The sequence below is a fragment of the Armigeres subalbatus genome, chromosome 2 (genome assembly GCF_024139115.2).
Source record: "Armigeres subalbatus isolate Guangzhou_Male chromosome 2, GZ_Asu_2, whole genome shotgun sequence".
Taxonomy (NCBI): Eukaryota; Metazoa; Arthropoda; class Insecta; order Diptera; family Culicidae; genus Armigeres; species Armigeres subalbatus.
Genome location: NC_085140.1, coordinates 281211066 through 281236750, shown reverse-complemented (window position 1 = coordinate 281236750; position 25685 = coordinate 281211066). Strand labels below are relative to the sequence as shown.

General features: G+C 41.1%; 1 protein-coding gene across 3 annotated transcripts in view; it reads left to right on the top strand.

Moving 5' to 3' along the window:
• LOC134212317 (serine/threonine-protein kinase 26) overlaps positions 1–25685 on the top strand; it is a 234433-nt gene that overhangs the window by 12194 nt on the left and 196554 nt on the right. Inside the window, exon 1 of one of the 3 annotated variants that reach the window (XM_062690062.1) lies at positions 22931–23544. The exons of the other annotated variants lie outside the window; for them this stretch is intronic. Within the exon in view, the coding sequence (XP_062546046.1) occupies positions 23281–23544 (264 nt within the window). The 5' untranslated portion in view covers positions 22931–23280. Of the gene's footprint in view, positions 1–22930; positions 23545–25685 lie in introns of those variants that run through there. 3 annotated transcript variants of the gene reach the window in all.

Sequence of the window (25685 nt, the reverse complement as noted above, 5' to 3'; positions counted from 1 at the left end):
ATCGTCGCTAACATTTATTCTGTTCACCGATGCACCGTCACTTCCACTATTCAACAAAGTCTCGAAGTGTTGCTTCCACCTGGCAGCCACTTCGGTTTTATCTGTCAGCAAATTCCCTTGTTGGCCGTTGCACATGACGGGAGACGGCGCTGTCATCTCCGCACGCCATTGACAGACTCATAGAACCTCCGCATATCGTTCTGCTCCATTTTTTCCTTCGCCTTGTTAATCACTTGTTCTTCAAATTATTTCTTCTTACTGCAGTGGGTTCGTTTTTCGGCTGTTCTTGCTTCCTTGTACCGACCTCTATTCGATCGGGTACCCGATACCAACATCCGGCTTCTGGGAACGTTCTTCTCGTCTGTCACTCTCTGACACTCCACATCGAACCAACCCGTCCTGGGTCGCCTCTGTGCAGTGCCTACCACTTCTCGTGCTGTTGTGCTCACCGCTCCATGGATCGACTCCCATAGATCGTTGATGTTGCCGCTAACGTTGATTGCACTTATCCGTTCGTCGAGCTTCTGGCGGTACTCCTTCCGCCGACAATCGCTGGATATTGTAACGCATCGATCGCTGTGATACAGTTGACAACCGTGATCGAATTTTATTGACAACGAGGTAGTGATCAGAGTCAATGTTCGGACCTTTGAATGTCCGCACATCGATATCATCTGAAAAATGGCGCCCAACCACCAGAACATAGTTGATCTGGTTGCAAGTTTCACCATTTGGGTGTCTCCAGGTGTGCTTTCGGATATTCTTTCGTGCAAAGTAGGTGCTAATGATGGCCATCCCTCCGGCAGCAGCGAAATTTACTAGCCGTAGGCCGTTGTCATTGGTAGCGGAGTGAAGGCTCTCCCTACCAATTATGGGACGGAAAAAGTCCTCTCTACCGACCTGAGCGTTAGCGTCTCCGATAACAATTTTCACGTCATGCTTTGAGCACTCTCCATAGGCTTTATCAAGACATTCATAAATCGTGTCCATCACGTCGTCGGATTTATCGTTTGTCGGTGCGTAAACGTTGATTAGGCTGTAATTTAAGAATTTGCCCCGTATCCTCAACACACAGATTCGTTCGTTAATGGGTTTCCACCGCATCACTCGCTTTATCTGCTTGCCCATCACTACGAAACCAACTCCATGCTCTGCTTTTCCGCCGCCACTGTGATAGATGTTATACTTGAATGCAGTCACCTGTCATAAGACGAGTTTAAACAATCCCATTGAATTCCACCACTTAATTGTATCCTGACAGATACGTATTTCGACCTCAACAGTAAGGCCGTCTTCAGTGTCTCGTACTTGACTCGACTATGCAGTGTTGGTCGTGGGGTCCACGGCTCGGAATTCGCGTTCTCCGGATCTATGCCATCGGACTTCTTGAATAGCGGCCACGTTCACTCCAACCTTCTGCAGTTCACGAGCCAGAAGGCTCACTCGTCCAGGTTCATTTAGGGTCCTGACACTCCAGGTACCGAGTTTCCAATCATAGTCTTTATTTCGTTGCCGGGTCGGTTGCCAAAATTAACGTTCTCTTTTTCTTCTATCTCAATTTTTCGTGGTGGTTGAGAGGCTCCAGTATGCTACCTTACCGGGGTCGCGTTACCTACATCGCGCTGGTGGGGCTGCCACAGATACAGCATTTCGTTGATGCTAACGCGATACAGCATTTCGTTGATCAGCTGCTGGGTACCAGGCAGACGCTGTTTGAGCCGCACCTCCGGGTGAACAGACGCTCGAGGCGTACCTTCTCACTTTAGTTGATGTCAGAAGGACAACAGTGCCCAGGCTGCACTACCAGCTACAGTACACAACCCTTAGCTGGTGGTCTTTTGTTATCGGACGACCCGTGGAAGCGTGAGATAGGAACTTGTGGGGACCAGAGCTCTGTTGGGCGCTCCTTCATTGATGTCAACCCACCATTTTGCAGCCCAATATGGTATTACCATATCGATTAAATGTCGTCGACACTAACACTACATGGCCACGTTGCACACGAGTTTAGTTGATTTTAGTTGCCAATTGATTTAAAAACACTTCGTGTAACACGTTATTGTTAATTTATTGTGTCTATTTCAAAGGTTCGTTACAAATTATCAGTTCCTTCGATATAAAACTGATTAGTGGTTTGGTCAGAAAATAAAACACCTAGCTAAAGTGCCAAAACTCTCCAATAAAAACCAGGGAAATTTGACAAAATTTATCGGGAAAAGCGGAAAAAACCGGGAATTTGAATATCGAATTTCAGTGGCCACCTTGTAACTATTGTTCTGGAAATGTTCCAAAATGTTTCAAGATTTTAAGGGTCACCTCCCTCTGTTTTTGCAAACCGATCCACAGTAAGTCCTAGTTTCCGTTGATCACCGCTGGCGGCAATGGCAACGGCATCGACGACGACCCATTCCAAAACCCAACCAAGTGTGGCCAATCAATGCTCGGCAAAATGCGCCACAATGATTGAAGGTTCAAAATTTAATTTAATCGACACCCGTAAATTATGGCACTTTTCAACTATACCCAATATCTGTGCACCATGAGACTTTTGCTTCGGAGAGCCAATTTTGAAACGGAAGCAAACTCCACCTTGCCCTATGCAGCACGTTTGTTGTATGCAGGTGCAGCGCGAAAGCCTTCAGACGTTGTGTAGAATGACGATGACAAAAGCGACACGTGCCTTCTCGCTGCAAAAGCACCGGGCAACATTATTATTGCTGGCTGCACAATTGCATGATTGAAGCAAGATGCCAGCAACAAAAAAGTGGACCGAAACTGCGCAACGAAAGGAGCGCGCGCGCGGGATAATTCATAAGAACAGTCGTAATAATAAAACGGTGTCAACGTGGACGAAGCAAAGCTCCACAGCGCTCCAGTCGTAGACAAAACAGAATGAATATTTTTATTTTTAAAACAAAGCACATTCATCCCCCACTTTTTTTTTCGGAGAACAGCGCTTCGGAGCAAAGTGCACCAGTTGAGGGAGCTTTCTCTTGCGCGGGCGGGAGAAATGACTTGTGAGCATGGAAGAGATTAGTTGGATTTTAAAACATAAGACTTTTAGAATCTGTTAATCATTTATAGTTTTATAGAATTTTGAATTCTCCTGAAATCCGACCGCTTTCTGGATGTTCAATGGATTCCGTTTGAGAATCCCAAAAGATTCCATTTAGGAATTCCAACCGATTGCTTTTGATAGTTTTAACGGATTCCTTTCAAGGATCCCAAGCGACTCCGTTAGTTAACCCCAACCGATTCAGTTTGGAAATCACAACCGTTACCATTTGAGGATCCTAACCGGCCCCGTTTGTAATTACCAGCCGATTCCGTTTAGGAATTCCAACCAATTCCGTTTAAGGATGCTAACCAACTTCGTTTAATGATCCCAACCGGTTTCGTTTGTGGATGTCAACCGACTCCGTTCGGAAATCTCAACCAATTCTGTTCGGGAATCCCGACCGATTCCATTTGGAAATCTCTACCGATTCTGTTTGGGAATCCGTTTGGGAACCACAATTAATTTTATTTGGGAATACCAATTGATTCCGTTTTGGAATCCCAACCGATTTCGTTTGAGAATCCCAACCGATTTAGTTTCGATATCCCAACTGATTCCGTTTCCGTTTGGGTATCCCAACCTATTCTGTTTAAGAAACCAAGCCGATTCAGTATGCGAATCCTAAACGATTTCGTTGAAATTCCAACCGATTTCGTTTGGGAATCTCAACCGTTTCCGCTTGGAAATCTCAACCGATTTCGTTTGGGTAACCTAACAGATTTAGTTTAGGAATCCGAACCGATTCCGTTTGGGAATTCCAAACGATTCCGATTTAGTTTAGAAACCATTTGGGGATCCCAACAAAATCCGTTTTGGAATTCCAACCGATTCCGTTCAGGAATATCAACTTATTCGTTTGGGAATCCCTCCCGATTTAGTTAACGAGTTTCAACTGATTCCGTTTGGAAATCCCAACCGATTGCGTTTGGGAAGCACAACCGATATCGTTTATCAATCTCAACTGACTCCGTGTAGGAATCCCAACGGATCCCGTTTGAGAATCCAAACCAATCTCATTTATGAATCCAAACGGATCTTATTTAGGGAATCCAGACGGATCTCGTTTGGGAATCTCCACGGATCCCGATTGGGCATTCCAACAGATTTTTTCTGGAAATTTCAACGGGTTCTGTTAAGGAATTCCTATGGAATCCCGGTGGATTTCCTTCGAAATCCTGGCCGGTTCATTGTGGAAACCCGGCGGATTCCCTTCTGAAACCCCTGCGGATTGCCTTCGGATTTCTAGCAGATTTTTTTCGGCATCAAGGCGGACGCCCTTCGGAGAGAGATCGAGTAGGCGTCGCCGTGAACGATTGACACTAGATTTTCCTGTTACGGTTCTTTTTCTCGCCAGCTATTTGTGTTTTTTTTCTCGCTCTAAGTTATAAACAAGAACAGTATTTCGCGTCCGGAAGAAGAAACAATCGAATCGAACTTCTTAACTTATACTACCATCTACTGAAAATCGCCGGAAAAATCGTTTCTGTGGTCGTCGTTGTTGACGAATCCTGCTGAATCGCGCAGTTGGTTGATGGAGATGGATAAAACGGACACTTGAACCTAATGAGAGAGTTCCAATTGTTTCCTCTAACCCTCTAAGACCCAAATGTCCGTATTCGCTCAAAACCATTTTTTTACTTCCTTTTTGTAAAATTCAGATTTTGAGTTTTTAGAATTTTGTTGCAATAGTTTTTTATACTTGGACATAATTTCCATCATACCAAAAGTATTATGTATCTTCTTAGCTCTTCATGATATCGGATCAATTGTGGAAGAATATTAACTACAAATATTTCACTCATCAAAGTAATACGAATTTGAATACTAAAATATAAAAATAAAACCAACTCACGAAATAAACATTTCATAAAAATTGCTATAATTTTTTAATTAACCTTCAAGTTACTTTGAAATACACATTGATTGACTTCAATGTTAACTAAATGAATTTGAATTATAATTATTTGAAAACTAAAACATCAGTCTAAAGGCGATTTTGGTAACTAGAGAGTTAATTGTATTATATTTTTGTTACCTCATATACTGCACACTAAATACATGACATCGTTTGCTACTATTGCCGGGGATATTGTGGGAATCCCAGGTATCCGGTTCACGCTTTAGGGGCAAGCCAGAGTAAACGCGACAAGCGATGCGATGCGACGCGACTCACGTAAAAGAATAACAATCATTATCAACAGGCTCTCAAATTGCACTGTCGCGTCGCGTCGCATTTACTCTGGCTTGCCCCTTTTGGCATCGGTGGCGAGATTGATTTTTTTTATCTTTGGAACTGTTCGCGTTTGAAGCGAACGAAAACCAAATAATTTCTTCCATTTTTTATTCATCATCATCATTGCTGTGGTGTTGTTTTATTCCCCAAAATTTTATTCTCCCAACTAAAAAAGCATGCTCTCCATCGTGTACAGTTATCGTCATCATCGTCAATGATCATTGCATCACCGCATCAAAAGCGCGAATTTTCTCACCGAAGCCACGCCCTCATAAACTCACAGGGCGGCCACTCACCCGGGAATCCGGTAAAATCGGGAAAAACATATGATTTTGAAATCACCGGGGAAAAACCCGGGAATTTGATCAAGTTACCGGGAATATCTCCACATTTATATTCTTTGCAAATTGACATTAAATTTATATCCCAAAAGTATGTTAATTCTTTAATTATTTTTGTAAAAAAAAGCAGATTTGCTAATAACGTTAAAACACTTGAATTTGAGGCTGGATTTCGAAAAGTCGTAGGGGGAATGACAGCTTTGGCAGGTTTTGTTCTATTATTGTCAGCTGGGTTTTTTATGATTGATTATGCTCAAATTTGGCCTAAACATTTTTTGCATATCAAAGAATATTGTGGCAAAATTTCATAAAATTTGGTCGACAAAACCCCCCTGACAATAATAGATCAAAACCTGCCAAAGCCGTCTTTTCCCCTAGGACTTGGAATACTTTTTTCTTAAATTTTATCAGCAATCCTTACTGCTTGTACAATATTCTGACATAAATTCGAAGATTCCTACAAACTTATTTTTTTTTTACCGGGATCTCAGCAAAATGTTAAACTTTTACCGAGATTCGCAAAGGGGGCGTTCACAAATTACGTAACGCAAAGAGGAAGGAGGGGGGGTTGATTGAGTAAAGTGTGACGGTCCATACACAATTTTCAGATGTTTCATGTAAAAAGTGTGACATAGGGAGGGGGGGGGGTGTTTAAAAATGCCCAATTTTAGCGTTAATGGATCTTCCCAAAGCCGTGCAACAGCAAACATGTTATTTTTCAAGATTGCTGAAAGTCAGCAAATAATTGGCAGAAAATCAGCGATCAAACGCCATTTTTGCTGGAATATCAGTTATTTATTTTGCTGGCAAATGGCTGTGTGGATTTTTGCCGAGCTGCAGAAATTAAAACTAAGTGTGTGCTGACTGCTTTCATAATTTCAGAAAATTTTGTGAAGTCCATGAGATTTTTTAGAAATTTCTGGGAGCTTCCTGTAATCTACGCACATTTCCAGGTACCAGTTTACTGTCGCTTGTCGTTTAATACTGTAATTTGATTCATTTTTGACACACTAAACTCACCTAAACTGTTCAACCTTCCTATCTTTATTTCACAATCTATTTGAAAGTAAAAAATACAGTTCAGCTAAGAAGGTACGCCTAAGAAAGGTGTGCCTAAGGTACTGCAAAAATATAAGATCTTTCGACAGTATCGAGTACAGAACAATGAAGAACTCTTTTTGTCTTTCTTTTACATATTATAATTTCTCGTTTTATAATACTTAGTATATGGGAAGGCTATTGGACCGGTCAAAAAGCGAATTAATGATAGAAAGCTCAGAGACCCATAGTGTTATATACCAATCGAATCAGCTTAACGATTAATTGCATATTATTCGGCAACTCGGCCGTACGAAAACCATTTTTTGTTAAATATCTTGGCTGTGCATATGCACAGCATATGTTTCGAAATGGACAAATTGATATGAAATTTGCGAAAAAGAATCCACGTGTCTTGGAGGGACTCGAACCCTCAACCTCCTACTCTCTAGATAGGCGTGATAACCCCTACACAACAAGACCACTTAAAGGTCACGTTTGCGGAAAAGCCATCAGAATCCGAGTACCAACCTCCACCGCAGGCCTGGTAGCGAGTCACTTTTTAGTGACTTGGTCACTATTTTGAGGCTAGTCTCTAAAAAGTCACTATTTGCATCCAAAAGTCACTAAAGTCACTATTTTTTCGGAAAACGGTCACTAAAGTCACTATTTTTGCACCGCCTATTGGAAAAAGATCAAAATAAAAATCATTTGTACCTACTTTTATTATCAACCGAATCAAATGTAAATCTGGTAGCAATGTATAAATTTGAAGTATTATGCTAAAAGCGCCAAGTGTACACCCAAAATGGGATGCCAAAATGTCCTCAATTAAATCGCTAGATATTAAGACTTTGATCCACAAACGTGACCATTTTGTATGAACATCAGCGAATGCTTTATAATTGTTTCCGGAGGTGTATTGTAAGAATCGCCAGGTTACTTTCGATTCAGGTCAACTATGGTCTTGCTCTTCACGAATGGAATTTGTTAAAATATTGAATTGAATTTTAGACCTAGACTACAGAGTACAGAATTGAGTAGTGTAGAATCCAGTTTTTTTTATCAAAAAACTGCTACAGATAAACATAAATTCATTCCTGTAACTAAGATATTGAACACAGTTTTAGCTGCATCACATGACAACGCCGATGTCGAGCGAGGTTTCTCTATGTCAGGGAAAATAATGAACGATAATATGACATAAAGTTCTTTAAAATTGTTTATGATTGTTGTCAAAAGTAATTCTGGCACAGGCCAGGCTAGACAGTGTTTTTACCGTAAGTAAAAAACAGGTTTTGCAAAATCGAGTTGCGGACCAACCACAAAAGGTCATAGACTCATAGACAAAAATTAAATTTTGAAAATTCGTATTCTAGCATATTATGCACATAAAAGTATTTGTATATGGTCGGGGTTCAGCCAAAACGCACCAAGCGCCAACGAAAAATTACCGATTTTTTTGCTCAAACTTTCGTTTAGCAGATATAATTGATGGTAAATTGTATCGGATATTCCTCAACCCCATACCTGAGGATATCCTACAGCAAATGTACGTTTAAATTGATATGAAACTATTTCCGTTGTCCTTTTACGAACAAAATATCACAAGTCAGTCGAAAAGCCGCTTGGTGCGGTTTGGCTGAACCCTGACCATATAGTCCCTGTTCTGTGAACGTATGTTGGAAGCATAGAGAACAGTCACATGACTCACATGTGATATGCACACATGATATGCTTAAAAACTTATATGAATGGTTAGGCATAAATTAATCAGAAATTTCCCTCAAATAACAAGGTCCATGAAACGTTCCTACAGATTTTTTACTGCACGAAGCCACAACTCGTAAATCAAATATCTAATATTAAGCAAAAATTATTGTATTGCAAACAAAATATCAGTTAAGTTAGACCTTGTATGCGAGAAACAGAAATGTTGAATTCGTTGAAATCGAAAAAGTTTCCTAAACTCAAAGTAATTTGGAGCTCAGAAAATAGTTCCAACGAATACCACCATAAAACATCAACGGAATCGTTGTTTTCGGTGTACCCTATCAAATCATGTGCATTGCAGCTGCAACTATCCGCAACTTTGTGAGTTTCAATCAGTTTAAGTTGCATTAAATTAACTTCCTATTAAGAATTCTTACAGAGACCGAGTTGCTTTTCACACGAAGTTCATACAAATACCCATAAAAAACAATTGAAAGGATTGGTCGACCATACCTAAGCAAAGACTGTTTTGATGTCTTAGCAATACCGTTCTTCATAGGTAGTTTTACCTCATACAACAATTAAACAATATAGCTAGCCGATTCTATCTAAAAATTTTATAAAATTTCAATTATATTGATAATAACATTAAAAAAAATAGGCTATGTTACGTTGCCGGAAAACTCATGAGGCAAACCGCCTTTTAGTTGGCAGCTCTTAGGGAACAACGCAACACGCATCGGCGAATCAGTATTTTGGTATGAGGCGTGCATGGAGACGCGTATTGCATTGTCAACTCCTTCACCCACTTTAAGCTCCTACTGTTATTGGAAAAATCTACACCCAACCGGCGGTTGTTAGATTTTCTAACAATTCTGTATAAGAATCTACCAAAACCTGTATAAGAACTGGGCATTTGCGAAATTGTTAGATTCTTATACAAAAAATGCAAGCTATCAAACAAATATTGTTAGAAAAGCTTACAAAATTGTTAGATTCTTATACAATACTTGAATAAGAATCTAACATTTTCGCATATGCCCAGTTCTTATACAGGTTTTGGTAGATTCTTATACATAATTGTTAGAAAATCTAACATCCGCCGGTTGGGTGTAGCTGTTGCTGGAAAATCGTATTTTATAAATTTCTTCATTATTTTAATTTCTTTAAGTTTTTAACTACTAAAGATTTATAAGCTTTGTGAGTTCAAATAATTCTCTGTCTAGGAATCAATTAGATCATTGGAAAACTTCGAGCTCATATTATTATATTAAACATTATTACCACAATGCTGTAATTGCTTCAAAATCGTTGCTGAAATTATAAACTTGTAACTCACTACCTGTTTCCGTGACGGCTGATATATACTTTTTTGTGGTGTGACTAAATATGATTTATCATGGTCAAACTGCAAGCTTCTGGCTTAACCAACGAATACCTTCCCCAATATCCAACTCCGTGGTACTTATGAGGGTGTCGCTAAGGCGATGACCTCTTGCTAAGTTCCATCCTTTTCCTGGTTACCGTGAAGATAGGCGTAGTAGTAATCTTCATGCTCTTAATTTTTTTCTAGTTTTTGTCTTTTTCTGATTCATGATAGCATTCTAGATAAGGATTAAGGATAAACATGAGTATCGCTACATAGTTTTTAGTCTACGAATTACACCGTAACAATGCTAATGCAACTTGTAGCTCACTATCTGGCTATAAACTTTTTGCAAAAGTCACTATTTGGTCACTTTTCCTGAAACTAAAAGTCACTATTTGGTAACTTTTTTAGTCATCGTTGGTCACTAAGTCACTATTTTGAATGGCATTCATCGCTACCAGGCCTGCCACCGCGGTTAGCTCTCTTTTTTGCAAATTGAATATCTTTCGGATGCTTGATTTGTCCAATCTCCACATGTGCTTTTGGAGGGCATGGAGTGCGATCCTCTCGTTTAATAAACAATGTGCACTCGCTTGGCTGTGGGTATACAATAGTAAAGCACATGTGGAGATTGGACAAATCAAGCATCCGAAAGATATTCAATTTGCAAAAAAGAGAGCTAACCGCGGTGGAGGTTGGTACTCGGATTCTGATGGCTTTTCCGCAAACGTGACCTTTAAGTGGTCTTGTTGTGTAGGGGTTATTACGCCTATCTAGAGAGTAGGAGGTTGAGGGTTCGAGTCCCTCCAAGACACGTGGATTCTTTTTCGCAAATTTCATATCAATTTGTCCATTTCGAAACATATGCTGTGCATATGCACAGCCAAGATATTTAACAGCTTAACGAATTGAGGTGATGTCTGTATGTGTGTATGTATGTATGTGTGTGTGCACAAAAATGTGAGACACACTTTTTAGTATTAGGCATTATACGATTTGCTCTCAACAAGTTGCATGCGACGCAGAACGCGGCTTAGTTTTTCGCTTCCGGAGATACTGAAAAACCTTATTTTTTGCCAAGGGTTCCCCTTAGGAAATAAATTTAGAAACATCGATTTTTTTTTCATAAATTACTGCAATGCATTCAAATTAACGCAAATATATGTGAATTGATGGAAATAATGGAATTTGTTCTCCAAAATTGATATTGATGCCTTTCTGATCCCTTTTTTATTTTTTTTAATCATGTGCTAGAAAGGCACCACCAACGCCAAGGTGGATTAATCTATCTGGGCTTAGACGATAGGTTTACTAAAAATAAGGTTTTGACGAGCTTGGTAGTCATATGGCTATCGCTTCTGCCTCATATGCAGGAGGTCGTGGGTTCAATACCAGGCTCGTCTCATTCCTGCTACTTTATATTCTTTCTTTATATATTTCTCATGTTCTAGCAATCGCTAGAAAAAGAAATGGACTTCCATACCGTTTCCATCGGCTTGCAGTGGGCGAGTGAATAATGTAGTAGCAGTCAACGGGCAGTCAATCAAGTTCAAGAAGCTCAAGGTTTACTGAAAATGAAGTCCTAGCTTGCTTTTTTACAGCAACTGTTTGACTATCAATGCGAGAAGGTAGAGAAACCATTAGACATATGAACATTATTTAGATAAAAATGGATAAATGACTCATCAATAAACCATGTTGAAATATTTTTATATTTTTTCCCTAATTGGCGCTTTTCATTATTTTCAAGGAGTATGGCCACATAGGTTCTAGACTACAATCAATATCTCAAAAGCTTTTTGGACGAAGCAAGAGGTAGAGCTTAAAGTTTTTTGCAGCACTCTGTTAGAATGTTAGAACACAATGCTGATTATAAAATAACTTAATTGATACTGGAAATGATGTTGAACATTGTATATACCAAGAAACTATTCTCTTCGTTCTAATAAAATACATTTTTTACATAATATTATCAAAACATTATCAGGTACAATATTCTGATTTTTTTCCTACGAGACGAGCCAGCCTTGGGCTGAAAGTGAAATAAAAAAAAATTAAAAATTAAAATTAAACGAACCCACGTCCCTCAGTTTCATCCAAGAGAAAGTGGTTACCTGCAATACATTTGTCAAATTAATATCTTCCACATAATGTTCATTAGCATTAGCATTAGCATTGAGCAATTCGCACAAATTCGTAGGTGGTACAAGCCGAGACTATTGTATGAGAGTAGCATCACTTTTCATCCGTTACCACAGATATTGATTTGGGACTACATCACTATCTCTTAGATTGAAGCAATACACTCTCCAATAGTCGAGATCTGTCCTGGCCACGTCCTTGCGAATGCTGAGGAAGGGAAGGATAGTTAATTGGACACCTACTTAAGGAAGATACGGAGAACTCTACGACCTCTCATAGGTGCCATGGTTGGTTTTGGGATTGTGTGGAAGGTTATAACAGTAGGAATCGTTTTGGTAGAACGCAAAACACAGAAGAACTAAGATAGAAATACAAAGTAGGAAAGGGACGAGCCTGGAATTGAACCCACGACCTCCTGCTTATAAGGCAGAAGTGGTAGCCACTAGACCACCGAGCTCGTCCTATCTTCCACATAATGTTCATATTCACATATGAGTTTTCGGAATATAGGCAATTAACTTTGATTGCACATTATCAGGTACTTTTTAGTTTTCCGGGAAAATTTTGGACGGCCTACCAGGAAAACCGGGAAAAACCCGGAAATTTATTTTGTCGACAAAAAAATCCCATACAAAATTTTTGCAAAGTTGCTCCAGTTTGCATGATTCGTCGAGAAATGATAAAACTTTTTTTACACGGATTTTCAAATTTTGAACTGAAAACTTTTTTTTACACGGAACGCATCCCCCGTGTAAAAAAAGAATCGGGTGTATTTGTAAGCAGTGGATTTTTCTTTTCATGAAATTGTCTGTGTTCTAAGATAACAATTACAAAATATGAGACCTATTTCTGCGAAACTTTTGTTCAATATCTTATATGATATCATGATCTCTGTTTTGCTGTCCGTAATAGTCCTCTCTATTCTGCTCGGTCCTTGGCGGTAGTTTATCTAGACTTTTCAAATCATCTCCAACCTGATCGATTGATTTTGATCGTAACACATCTCGCCTGATTGTTCCCGCCGATTTATACATATATTGAAGTATGATAACATCAGATATGACAGATTGACTATCTGAATTTAAATGAGACGTCGAGGGAGATTAAAGTCAGCACTTCGATGGATTATATTAAAAACGTCAGAAAATATCAATAATTGTTGTAGGGACATGGTCGACGCTATTAATGAATTTAAATATTGTACGTTATTTGAAATTCATGACGGCACTGGTCAATTGGTCACATTATCGTTTGATTACCATTCTCGAGTTTGTTTCAATTCGAGTTGATCGACAATCATTGATAATATCGCAAAAACGCCTATTACGATGCTCGTGGAGCATTCGAAGACACTTCACAACATTTTTAGTTCACGTTGTAAGCAGTGGCGTCGCGTAACCTCACTTTTTACCTGTGCACTGGCCCAAAAAGTTTAAAATTTTGATATTTTGACTGCCCAAATGGAAAAGAAAATTATCAGAGTCGTTTATACTAATCAAAATCTAGTTATTCTAAGCATTTCCGCACACCAATTTCTTAAATTTAGACTCAGTGCACAGGTAGATTGGGGTTAGGGAAACGCCACAGGTTGTAAGTATATAAAGCCTGTCCACGTTAAATTTCGGACACCCATCTCCAAACGCGATTTTTGAACATTTTAACCAACCACTGAGACGGTTTATTTACATGGCAGCTCAATCTCTTTGCTTTACTGCTGCCTTCAGCTTGTCTTAGATCTTGTTCAAATTGATGGAATGGCGATTAATCAATTAAACATTGTCTAACTGTCCGAAATTTAACGTGGACAGGCTTTAATTCCAATCTTGGAGACAAAAGAAAGAAATTTTATATGATTTTTTTTTTCCCGTTTTTGGCAAGATAAAAATCCAGTCGTGTTGCCAACATCGGGAAGGGACTGTATTTCGAAATGCGTCATCATTGTGCACATACACAACACATATGAAGTTTTGTTGATATAAAATTTGAGAAAGTTTACGTAGATTTGAGGCCCCCCCCTTGAAGAAGTTTACGAAAGTCTACTAGAGGGGAGGGGGGTTTGAAAATGTGAAAATTTGGTCTATGTGGTTTATGGACAATCTCTTTATTGCATGTAGTGTTTTTTATAATTAGTAATTATTAAAGCTGAAATAGTTTTCAACAAGCACTAAATCACTTGAATGAAGTGATATTTTATTAGAAATGTTGAAACACAATATAACAGAAATAAATGTTAGATAAAAAAATATTTGAAAATGTAGAAATACTTGACCTAACACCTCAACAAGGTTGAAAAAAGGGAACAACATTTTGCTGCTTTTCTACGAATTACTTTCCCACCCGACTGTTGCAGATTACTGTGGCGTGCGCGAGATGCAACGTCATGTGAGATTACACCTGAATAATATGTTGGTTGGCTGGGGTTGTACCTACATGAAACGTGCTTGAAGCAGAGTGCACCGAGCTCGTCCAGACGATGCCTTTTCCCCCGACGACGGTTGTTTCGCACACCGTATCATTACGGCTAACTTAATTGTACGTTGTTTGTAATTTCGTACATATTTATGAAGAGTGGAAAATGATGCATCCAGGAGAGCACCAATTGATACATTTGGACGGATTCTTATTGGAGTTGCTTTTTTTTGCGACACCACTCGCGATCGCTGGCCCGTAACATTTTAGGGTGGGAACGGTTCAGACAGCTGTAGTACTTAGTTTCGGTCTCAAGTTCCACCTTCTCCAGTTCGACTATCGATAGTAGACAAGGAGTGCAGTAACAAAGTAACTATCGATACAGTTTTTGCAAGAGATGCACATACAGTCTCGTACACCACCCGGTTTTTTAGAGTTTACCAAGCACTTTGCCCATGCATATGGTGTTTCATTTACGGGTATAATATTTGGTTGGTTACCGCGATTATGGTCTCAATGGGTTTGGCAAAGTGAGCAGAAACAACCACTTCATATTAAAGCCTGATGATGTATTTGTATGTTTAGATCAGTTTTCAGAGTACACTATCAAACTATGTTAGACAAGTAAACTGATTTTCCACTTCTGGTTCAGTAAGCGGACAACAATATGTTATAAATAGATGTGTTTTCTGTTTATTGAATTAGATGCAACTGAATGCCGTAAACGTTTACCCTTTATAACAGTATTTCACTGTTTTCATTTGTTCGTTGTATTTGAATCTTGTATCATTACTTCCTCTAAAAAATGGCCTGAATCTGAGAATTCTTTAAAAAAAACACTTCCAATTTATTGAACTTAAATATGACATCCATACTAACGAAATACCATATTCGCAGTAAAGTTTATCACTACACGAACTTAAAAAAACAAAACAGATTTTTTCGGTTGATCTACAATTATTGAACTGTCGCTTTCAAGTATATTTTGAGTTTAATTAGAATTCAAACAGAGCTTAAGAAATCTATCGCGGTTGTGGGAAATAATTTAAAATAAATTTTGCTGTAGCTATGTGTAGGATAAATTTCAATGTAAGATGTTAGTTTATCTGAAGGATTGATTTCAAAATAGGAAAATATGCCTTTTAATATACATTCCGAACATGACTCATCTCGTCATCAAAAGACAGTGCAGTGTAATGGTGGCAAGCCTAAAAATTTCCCCAACTCATCATTCACAGTGTATCGATTCAGCACCGGGGCTCTTATCATCGCTTTCGTTATTCCTCTCGAACACTTATGCAGACCGGTTGGCTGGTTAGCTGGTTTGGGTAATAACTGAATGAAGCCACCAGAGCTCGTCAAGAGCCATCCGAGCGCACAATGCAGACGCGAGTGATGGTGGTGATCACGATGAGTGTTGGTCGGTAACCTAATCAAGCCAAACACATCCATCGAACACACGGGTGCCACTCGAAATTAAACACCTAAATACGGAGATTGTTGTTTTCACCATGCAGCGACGAAATGGGGCTTAGGCTTTTCCTGCCAAAGCATGCACCGCCACTGGAAGCGGGAAGGCTCGTCAGTACCCAATCAGGTGCCGGTCGGTTTGGAATATCGCGATTCACAGATTCAGTTACCCAGTTCTAACCCTTCGGAATGGGAGAAGCCTACCAATCCAGTGGTTGTTGTTCTCTTTAGGTCAGTGGGAGTCAGAACCGTTACATTGTAACAAGTTTTGCCCGCCAACTACTCTGTGCTCTGATAAAGAATATGGGGCGTAAAGTGTAAAGAAGATGAAGAAGACTATAAATTATTCGCTGCGGCTGGTGTAGTGAAATCCCGAAAAGAGGCGCAATCTTAGGTGCCTTAGGTCGATCATCGCTATAGAGTCGTCAAGCGCAGGGATGCCAGATGTTCAATTGTGTATTCACTCCGAAGACGGACATCTAGAGGGATCAGTGGCGTCGCGTAGCTGCATAATAGTTTGACAACCCAAATTAAAAAAAAAATATCAGAGTCATGTTCTAGTGTGAAAGATACGAAATTTGCTCAAACTACACTTCAGTAAAATGCTAATAACTTTGCCGCAGAAACTCAAATCTTTTGGCGACTTTTAGCATAACATTCTGTATTTGATTCCACCATAAATGAATGATTATTAAAGTTCATCATCGTAAATGGTGTATTCTAACTGCAAATAACTGTTTTTAGATTTTCCTCCATATATGTTTCCACATAAACTTCCAACGAGTTTAGCACCGCCTAAACGTTGACCGATTTGGCTTAATTTTGTCCATAGTATCTGGGCATCATCTAATTTAAGCCACCCTAATGTGTATGTGTGTTCATTTCATTTTCATTTATTTAGTTAACATCTAAACAGATAACACTGAATCAACAATTTGACGCCACAATGCACGGTTCGAGGCCGCATCTCTCCATCCTCGGATACGCCCCACGCTCGCCAAGTCGTTCTGCACCTGGTCTGCCCATCTCGCTCGCTGCGCTCCACGCCGTCTCGTACCTGCCGGATCGGAAGCGAACACCATCTTTGCAGGGTTGCTGTCCGGCATTCTTGCAACATGTCCTGCCCATCGTACCCTTCCGGCTTTAGCTACCTTCTGGATACTGGGTTCGCCGTAGAGTTGGGCGAGCTCATTCATTCTTCGCCGCCACACACCGTCTTCTTGCACACCGCCAAAGATGGTCCTAAGTACCCGTCTCTCGAATACCCCGAGTGCTTGCAAGTCCTCCTCGAGCATTGTCCATGTTTGATGTCCGTAGAGGACAACCGGTATTATTAACGTCTTGTACATGACACATTTGGTGCGGTGGCGAATCTTTTTCGACCGCAGTTTCAATGTGTATGTGTGCATGTGAACAAATTTTGTAGACACATTTTTTGATACTTGACAAAGTCTAAATATTTTGCCACCAGTGTATTCAATGGGGAATTTGGTCCCATTGTTTGCTATTGAAAATTGGTTGGATCGGATATTGCATTTCGGAATTATTGAAAAATCATTGTTTTTCCTAATCTCCATTTTTTTTCTCATCGTTGGCGACAATGCATATGAATGAGCCCAAACACATGCAAATTGTTGGAAATAATGTTTTTAGAAATGAAAAAAATATGAATTGTGTTTTTGAACCTTTCCAATTGTTTTTTTTTCGATACGTTTTATAATGCACGAGAAAGGCATAGTCACCACCAGGTGCATCAATTTTGTTCATTAATTTTCAGATAATTCGTTCAAAATTTCCGGTAGATCTGGACAAAATATTTTTTTAATTTAATATTTTTTTTACTTTACCTAGATTTTTAACTTTTTGGGGTTAGTTCTCTGGACATATAAGTGGACATAAATTTTAGATAAACATAAAATGAAATAGGACAGCGGGTGCCAACCTTTCTCTTGGAAGGTACCCATTCGAGCTATTGCATTCATTAAGGTACTCCCTATTTTTTCGCTGTAAATGAAAATAAGTGTAACTCATAAGATAAGTGGTGCCTCAAATAAGTGCCAAGTGCCTCAAAAAATACCATTTTTTTAGCTTATTTTTCGTTTAGCAGATTTAATTAATTACACATCTCATTGGGAATCCCTCAACCCCAAAAATGAGGACATCCAACAACAAATGTACGTATGAATTGATACGAAATGATCTCCGTTTTCCTTGTATGAACAAAATATCAAAAGTCAGTTAAGAAAAAAGCCACTTGGTGCAGTTTGGTGGAACCCCGACGATATGAAAAACATACCAGAGAACTAACGGGATGTAAGACTCACCAAAAAAGTTGTCTGAAATTTTCATTATTCCGTAAAATTTTCCATTCAAATTAAGTGCTACATCATGCTTCCTACAAGACTTTGAGGACTTTTGGAGGTTTCCGAGCCTCTTGAAAATAAGATTCCAAGCTTATTGGAAGGAGGCTTCCCAGTCTCTTGAAATGAGTCTTCCGAGCCTCTTGAAAGGAGTCCTCCGAACATCTTGAAAGAAGGTTTCCGAGCATCTTGAAAGAAGGCTTCTGAGCCTCTTGAGAGGAGGCTTCTGAGCCTCTTGAGAGGAGGCTTCTGAGCCTCTTGAGAGGAGGCTTTCGAGCCTGATGAAAGGAGGCTTCCGAACCTGTTGAAAGGAGGCTTTCGAGCTTCTTGAAAGGAGGCGTACGAGGCTCTTAAAAGGAGGCGTCCGAGCCTCTTGAAAGAAGGCTTCTGAGCTTCTTGAAAGAAGGCTTCCGAGCATTTTGAAAGGAAGGTTCCCAGTCTCTTGAAGTGAGTCTTCCGAGTCTCTTGAAAGTAGGTTTCCGAGCCCCATTGAAAATATATTTCCGAGCCTCTTGAAGGAAGGCTTCCGAGCCTCTTGAAATGAGGCTTCCGAGCCTCTTGAAACGAGGATTCCGAGCCTGTTGAAAGGAGGATTCCGAGCCTGTTGAAAGGAGGCTTCCGAGCCTCTTGAAAAGAGGTTACCGAGCCTCTTGGAAGCACGCTTCCGAGCCTCTTGAAAAAGGCTTCCGAGCCTTTTGGAAGGAAACTTCCGAGCCTTTTAAAAGGAGGCCTCCGAGCCTCTTGATTGGAGGCTTTCGAGCCTCTTGAAAGCAGACATCATGCACGCGTACAAAAAGGATGAGATTGAGCAACGACTGCTACGCGCACATAAAATTTAGCACACGCGAGTCTCGCGAAGCTTGTGTGCCTCACATTAATATTGGTGAGTCGCATTGAGACATCGCAATGCGATCTGCTCATGCGCTGTTTGCCATGGCAAACCTTTGCAAACAACAGCGGAGGTGCGTAGAACAACTTGGGCGGGACATTTTCATTCAATAATATCGTCGCCTAAGTAACGCCATCTATGCATTCCTAGCGCATGAGATGAGTCTCATGAGACGTACATTGAGACACGCTCACTCAGTTATTTTATGCGCGCGCTAGCTTTTCTCGTCGCACAGAATCGGTGCTACGTGAGCTTTTGTAGCTCATGGCACACTGTCTCATCCATGTATACACGAGAATTAAGAGACTCTGCTTGAAAGGACCATTCCGAGCCTCTTGAAAGGAGCATTTCGAACCTCTTGAAAGGAGACTTCCTAGCCTCTTGAAAGGATGCTTCCTAGCCTCTTGAAAGGAGGCTTCCTAACCTCTTGAAAGAAGGCTTCCGATCGTCTTGAAAGGAGGCTTCCGAGGCTCTTAAAAGGAGGTTTTCGAGCCTTTTGAAAGGAGGTTTTCGAGGCTCTTGACATGAGGCTTCAGAGCCTCTTGATAAGAGACTTCCTAGCCTCTTGTAAGGAGGCTTCCTAGCCTCTTGAAACGATGCTTCCTAGTCTCTTGAAAGGAGGCTTCCGAGCCTCTTGAAATGAAATTTTCGAGCCTTTTGAAAGGAGGTTTTCGAGACACTTGAAAGGAGGCTTTCGCGCCTCTTGAAAGGAGTCTGTCGGGCCTTTTGAAAGAAGGCTTCCAAGCCTCTTAAAAGGAGGTTTTCAAGCCTCTTGAAAGGAGGTTTTCGAGTCTCTTGAAATGAGGCTTCCGAGCCTGTTGAATGGAACCCTTAGAGCCTGTTGAAATGGCCTCCAAGCCTGTTGAAAGGAGGCTTCTGAGCCTCTTGAAAGGTGGCTTCCGAGCTACTTGAAAGGAGGCTTAATAGCCTCTTGAAAGAAGGTTTTTGAGTCTCTTGAAGGGAGGTTTTTGAGTCTCTTGAAAGGAGGCTTCCGAGCCTGTTTAATGGGGGCTTCCGAGCCGGTTGAATGGAGGCCTCCGAGCCTCTTGAAAGGAGGCTTCCGAGCCTCTTGAAAGGAAGCATCCGAGCCTCTTGATAGGAGGCTTCTTAATCTCGGCTTCCGAGCTTCTTGAAAGGAGCCTTCCGAGCCTTTTGAAAGGAGGCTATCGAGCCTTTTGAAAGGAGCCTTCTGAACCTCTTGAAAGGAGACTTCCGAACCACTTGAAAGGAAGCTTCCGAGCCTCTTGAAAGGAGCATTTCAAACCTCTTGAAAGGAGACTTCCTAGCCTCTTGAAAGGAGGCATCCTAACCTCTTGAAAGAAGGCTTCCGATCGTCTTGAAAGGAGGCTTTCGAGGCTCTTGAAAGGAGGTTTCCGAGCCTTTTGAAAAGAGGTTTTCGAGGCTCTTGACATGAGGCTTCCGAGCCTCTTGATAAGAGGCTTCCTAGCCTCTTGTAAGGAGGCTTCCTATCCTCTTGAAAGGAGGCTTCCTAGCCTCTTGAATGGAGGCTTCCTAGCCTCTTGAAAGGAGGCTTCCGAGCCTTTTGAAATGAGGTTTTCGAGCCTTTTGAAAGGAGGTTTTCGAGGCTCTTGAAAGGAGGCTTCCGCGCCTCTTGAAAGGAGCCTGTCGGGCCTTTTGAAGGAAGGCTTCCAAGCCTCTTAAAAGGAGGTTTTCAAGCCTCTTGAAAGGAGGTTTTCGAGTCTCTTGAAAGGAGGCTTCCGAGCCTGTTGAATGGAAGCCTTAGAGCCTGTTGAAATGGCCTCCGAGCCTCTTGAAAGGAGGCTTCTGAGCCTCTTGAAAGGCGACTTCCGAGCTACTTGAAAGGAGGCTTAATAGCCTCTTGAAAGAAGGTTTTCGAGCCTCTTGAAGGGAGGTTTTTGAGTCTCTTGAAAGGAGGCTTCCGAGCCTGTTGAATGGAGGCTTCCGAGCCTGTTGAATGGAGGCTTCCGAGCCTCTTGAAAGGAGGCTTCCGAGCCTCTTGAAAGGAGGCTTCCGAGCCTCTTGGAAGGAGGCTTCCGAGCCTCTTGAAAGGAGGCTTCCAAGCCTCTTGAAAGGAGGCTTCCGAGCCTCTTGAAAGGAGGCTTCCGAGCCTCTTGAAAGGAGGCTTCCGAGCCTCTTGAAAGGAGGCTTCCGAGCCTCTTGAAAGGAGGCTTCCGAGCCTCTTGAAAGGAGGCTTCCGAGCCTCTTGAAAGGAGGCTTCCAAGCCTCTTGAAAGGAGGCTTCCGAGCCTCTTGAAATGGGGCTTCCGAGCCTCTTGAAAGGAGGCTTCCGAGCCTCTTGAAAGTAGGCTTCCCAGCCTCTTGAAAGGAGGCTTCCTAGGCTCTTGAAAGGAGGCTTCCTAGCCTCTTGAAAGGAGGCTTCCTAGCCTCTTGAAACGAAGCTTCCTAGCCTCTTGAAAGGAGGCTTCCGGGCCTCTTGAAAGGAGGCTTGAGCCTCTTGAAAGGAGGCTTCCGAGCCTCTTGAAAGGAGGCTTCCGAGCCTCTTGAAGGAGGCTTCCGAGCCTCTTGAAAGGAGGCTTCCGGGCCTCTTGAAATGAGGCTTCCGAGCCTCTTAAAGGAGGCTTCCAGGCCTCTTGAAAGTAGGCTTCCAGCCTCTTGAAGAGGCTTCCGGGCCTCTTGAAAGGAGCCTTCTGAACCTCTTGAAAGGAGACTTCCAGACCACTTGAAGGAGGCTTCCAGGCCTCTTGAACGGACGCTTCCGAGCCTCTTGCAAGAAGGCTTCCGATCCTGTTGAATGGAGGCTTTCGAACCTTTTGAAATGAAGTTTCCGAGCCTCTTTAAAGGAGGCTTCCGAGCCTCTTGAAAGTAGCCTTCTGAACCTCTTGAAAGCAGACCTCCGAACCACTTGAAAGGAACCTTCCGAGCCTCTTGAAAGGAGGCTTTCGAGCCTCTTGAACGGACGCTTCCGAGCCTCTTGCAAGGAGGCTTCCGATCCTGTGGAAAGGATGCTTCCTATCCTGTTGAAAGAAGGCTTATTAAAGTAAATGGTCCAAGAGTCAAGGACACGGAACCCCAAAACTACCCAAAAGTGGATTGTTTTCACTCAAAACCGTAGTTTGGCCCAATAACCCAATTGAGAGTAAAATGATTAGTCTTGCACTAGGTAGTTTGCCTTTCATCACGGGGAAAAAATAACCAAGGCTGAGTTTATTTTACCCAACGTTGGCCTTACTCTACTCAAAATTGAGAATATTGAATTTACTAAAAAATTGAGTTATTGTACTGAACCCAATAAGTGTGTTTCCTAGGAAATATCAATAACGGAGTTGCACCTAGCACGAAAAATCATTTACGAAGGAATCGTTTATGTAAGAAAATGAAAAATCTCGGTGTTTGTTTATAAACCGTAATCATATGTTACGCAAGATATGTTATAGAAGATTTTGATACATTATCAAATCTTTTGGTCATGTTTGAAAGGCACTAAATAAACACATCTGGCATCCCTCGCTCGAGTGGCGCAAGTGGAGAAAGAGCCCAATAAGCAAAACGGGAGAAAAGTGGAGAAAGAAGTCTGACTGGATTTGCCGCTTTGGCACTCCGCGGCCGGATCTACAACAATAACAACATCGACTTCTCCGGGCGCTCGGCTGCGGCATCATGTTGTAGTGTAGGCTGCTGGTTTGATGAGATTAATCTTGCACGGCGACAAAGGGGACCTAGAAGCCAAGTGGTCTGGGGCGGCCAGGCTTTTGGACCGACCATCTCATCGGCGACAGCAGCCGAGGTATTATTGGCCCCGGTCGGTCGTAGCATGAATTTCTCTCGGCCTTACCTGGTCTGGGCCGGTTTAAGTCGGACCTAACAACTCCCCCTGCCCATAGCCGGGCAAGTGCGCATTTTTTCTGGATCACACTACTTAGTACCGATTTTTACCTTGGCCAGCTCAGTGGAGGAAGTTGTGAATTGGTGTCGTGATCTCGCGCGAAATTCGTGCCGGAAAGTGCTCTTGAAAATCTAACTGTGTTTTTTTTTTCGGTTGAGTTTAAATGTGAAAAGATTGGAATTTCTCTTAACCTGTAAAAGCCCTACGTGCAAACAAATTTCAGGTCTGTTCAAGTGAAGTCGCGTGATGTCACATGTTTCAAGTGCTTTGTCATTACTAGAACTAAGTGCAGTGGTTCGTGGCCCACGTGATTTACCTAATATCGATCGGCCTACATCTAAGTAGAAGAGAAGGTGCTCGGAAGTACACAACAATTATTTCTTACTATCGACGGTACTGATAGCAGCAGCAGCAACAACAGAAGAAAGAAACCATGGTGTATTCGAGTCGTGAGAATTTTACTGCTGCAATGCTACACAGCCATGAGTTGGATGCCGGAGTGACGTCACGCACTTTAACGATGGTGGATGAAACGGTGGTGAATGATTGGCAGATTAGTCAGAATCACCATTTCAGCGATTCGTCATCGGTTCCTCCGCCACCTGTGTGGGGACCGGGACCAGGAAGCGATGGAAGAGGAGTCAGCAGCAAGAAGTCTTCCGCATCATCGAATACCGACGAGTTGAGCGACGAACAGGTAGCTTTTTGTTATTCCTCTTATCTGACACTGTTCTTAAAGCCGTCTCTTATCATGTAATTGGCACCGTATTTCCCACTTTTTTTGTATATTTTCCGATTTACTTTGGGTGGGTCAGATTGTTTAAGCTGTTTATATCAAATATACCGCTACAGTTGTCTACAACCATATATATTGCATTTGCTCCTTTCTCTTGTTCATTCATTCACTCGGTATGGGATTCTGTGAATAGAAATTGTTTTGCTTTCGATTGGATTTTATTTTAAATAAAATCCAAAATTATTCTTTTATATTAGGATATATTTAAACGTCTTTAGAAATGCTGGTGCTTTAGAGACAAAGGTGCTCTGTCAATTTTTTACGTTCCATACAAACAAAATAATTTGTAAGGGAAAAATCTTACTCGGGTGAAGGGGGAGGAGTTGTTTTGAAAAACTGAAAATAAAACGCTAACGTAATTAGTGTATGACCCCTAAGAGCGCTGCTGTTTGACAAATTGCCAAAGGTCAAACGTCACCGGTATGGGATACAGCATGTTATTTGATAGCCTAAAACAGGAACTGGTACGGAAAAGTGTGAATAAACTAAAATGACAGCGCGTGATCAAAAAACTGGCGCGTAATGGCCAAATGGTCATACGGCAGATTTTCATTTCGGCCAAATGACTTTTGGTCAGATGTGTTTTGGTCTAATGGTTGGTAAATTATAAAGACGCAACTCATTTATCCTTAAGCTGCTTTAAAGCACATCAATTAGGAATGAAGCAGATACTATTTTGATGGATCTGCTGAAAACTCTGACTTATTTGAGATATGTATATGTTTGAACTTGAGTATCGATGAATGGTCAAAATCGGTACTACCGTGGTGCATCGAAATCCGTACACTTAAGCACCTTAGTATATGAAAAAGTCATTAGAAAATATGAATAGATTGTAAATAAAACGTTTGTCATTGACACAGGAGCATGCAGGCTTCTACTTTTGAAGTGTTTCACATTTACTCATTAAAAACCACGAAAAACATGATAAAATAATGAATAAAATTAATTACTTCTGATTCGAAATCCATACAGCTATTTTTCAACTAAATATTTAAATTGAAGCAGTTCGATTAACTAAACTACCACTATAAATAGTTCGATACGTACCTTGAGAAGCGACCCCTTCGATTTGTACTCCGCTCATCTTATGTAATGATTCCCAATTAGCAATTAAAACACAGTTAATTTTGATGCAATTATTCTCTACCCGAAAACAAAATGGCGTCAAAAACTCCGCGTTTGGTGGGTGACGATTTGTTTTTGATTTTTGTTGTTTTAAATTTAAATCCTTCGCTCCGTTTCTATGCTCTAAAAGCTTACTATCAAGTATCTGAACAGGATAAGATAAATTATTTCTAAATTAATTACTATTAACCCCCCTTAATTTATTGATATCTCACGAGGTGGGCGGATTTCGGTGCTGTACGGATTTTGGTCCCCCACGGTATCTCACCATTTGTTGAAACCGAAAATGATTCTAAGGCGCGCCTACTACTACAGCTATAAATATCGGTACCTTAATCTAAAGTTCATTAACATCAAGTCTGAGAAATGATGCAATGTAAACCTTTTCAACAGTCACTTCAAGATTCACTGCGTGCGTCAGCGACAAAACATCATTTTTTCATAAAAATGTTTAATCGTGATTTTCTATATGGGACTGATATGCGAGTGGGGCCCTCCTTAGCCGTGCGGTAAGACGCGCGGCTACAAAGCAAGACCATGCTGAGGGTGGCTGGGTTCGATTCCCGGTGCCGGTCTAGGCAATTTTCGGATTGGAAATTGTCTCGACTTCCCTGGGCATGAAAGTATCATCGTGTTAGCCTCATGATATACGAATGCAAAAATGGTAACCTGGCTTAGAAACCTAGCAGTTAATAACTGTGGAAGTGCTTAATGAACACTAAGCTGCGAGGCGGCTCTGTCCCAGTGTGGGGATGTAATGCCAATAAGAAGAAGAAGAAGATGATGATATGCGAGTGGGGGTAGTTCAGTAGTCGTTTACTTTCCTATACTATTGACTCGAACCTCGAACGATCTTCAAATTATGGGTTAAAAGCTTCAGAAAATCGATGATAAAGCAACGAGTTACAGTTGCT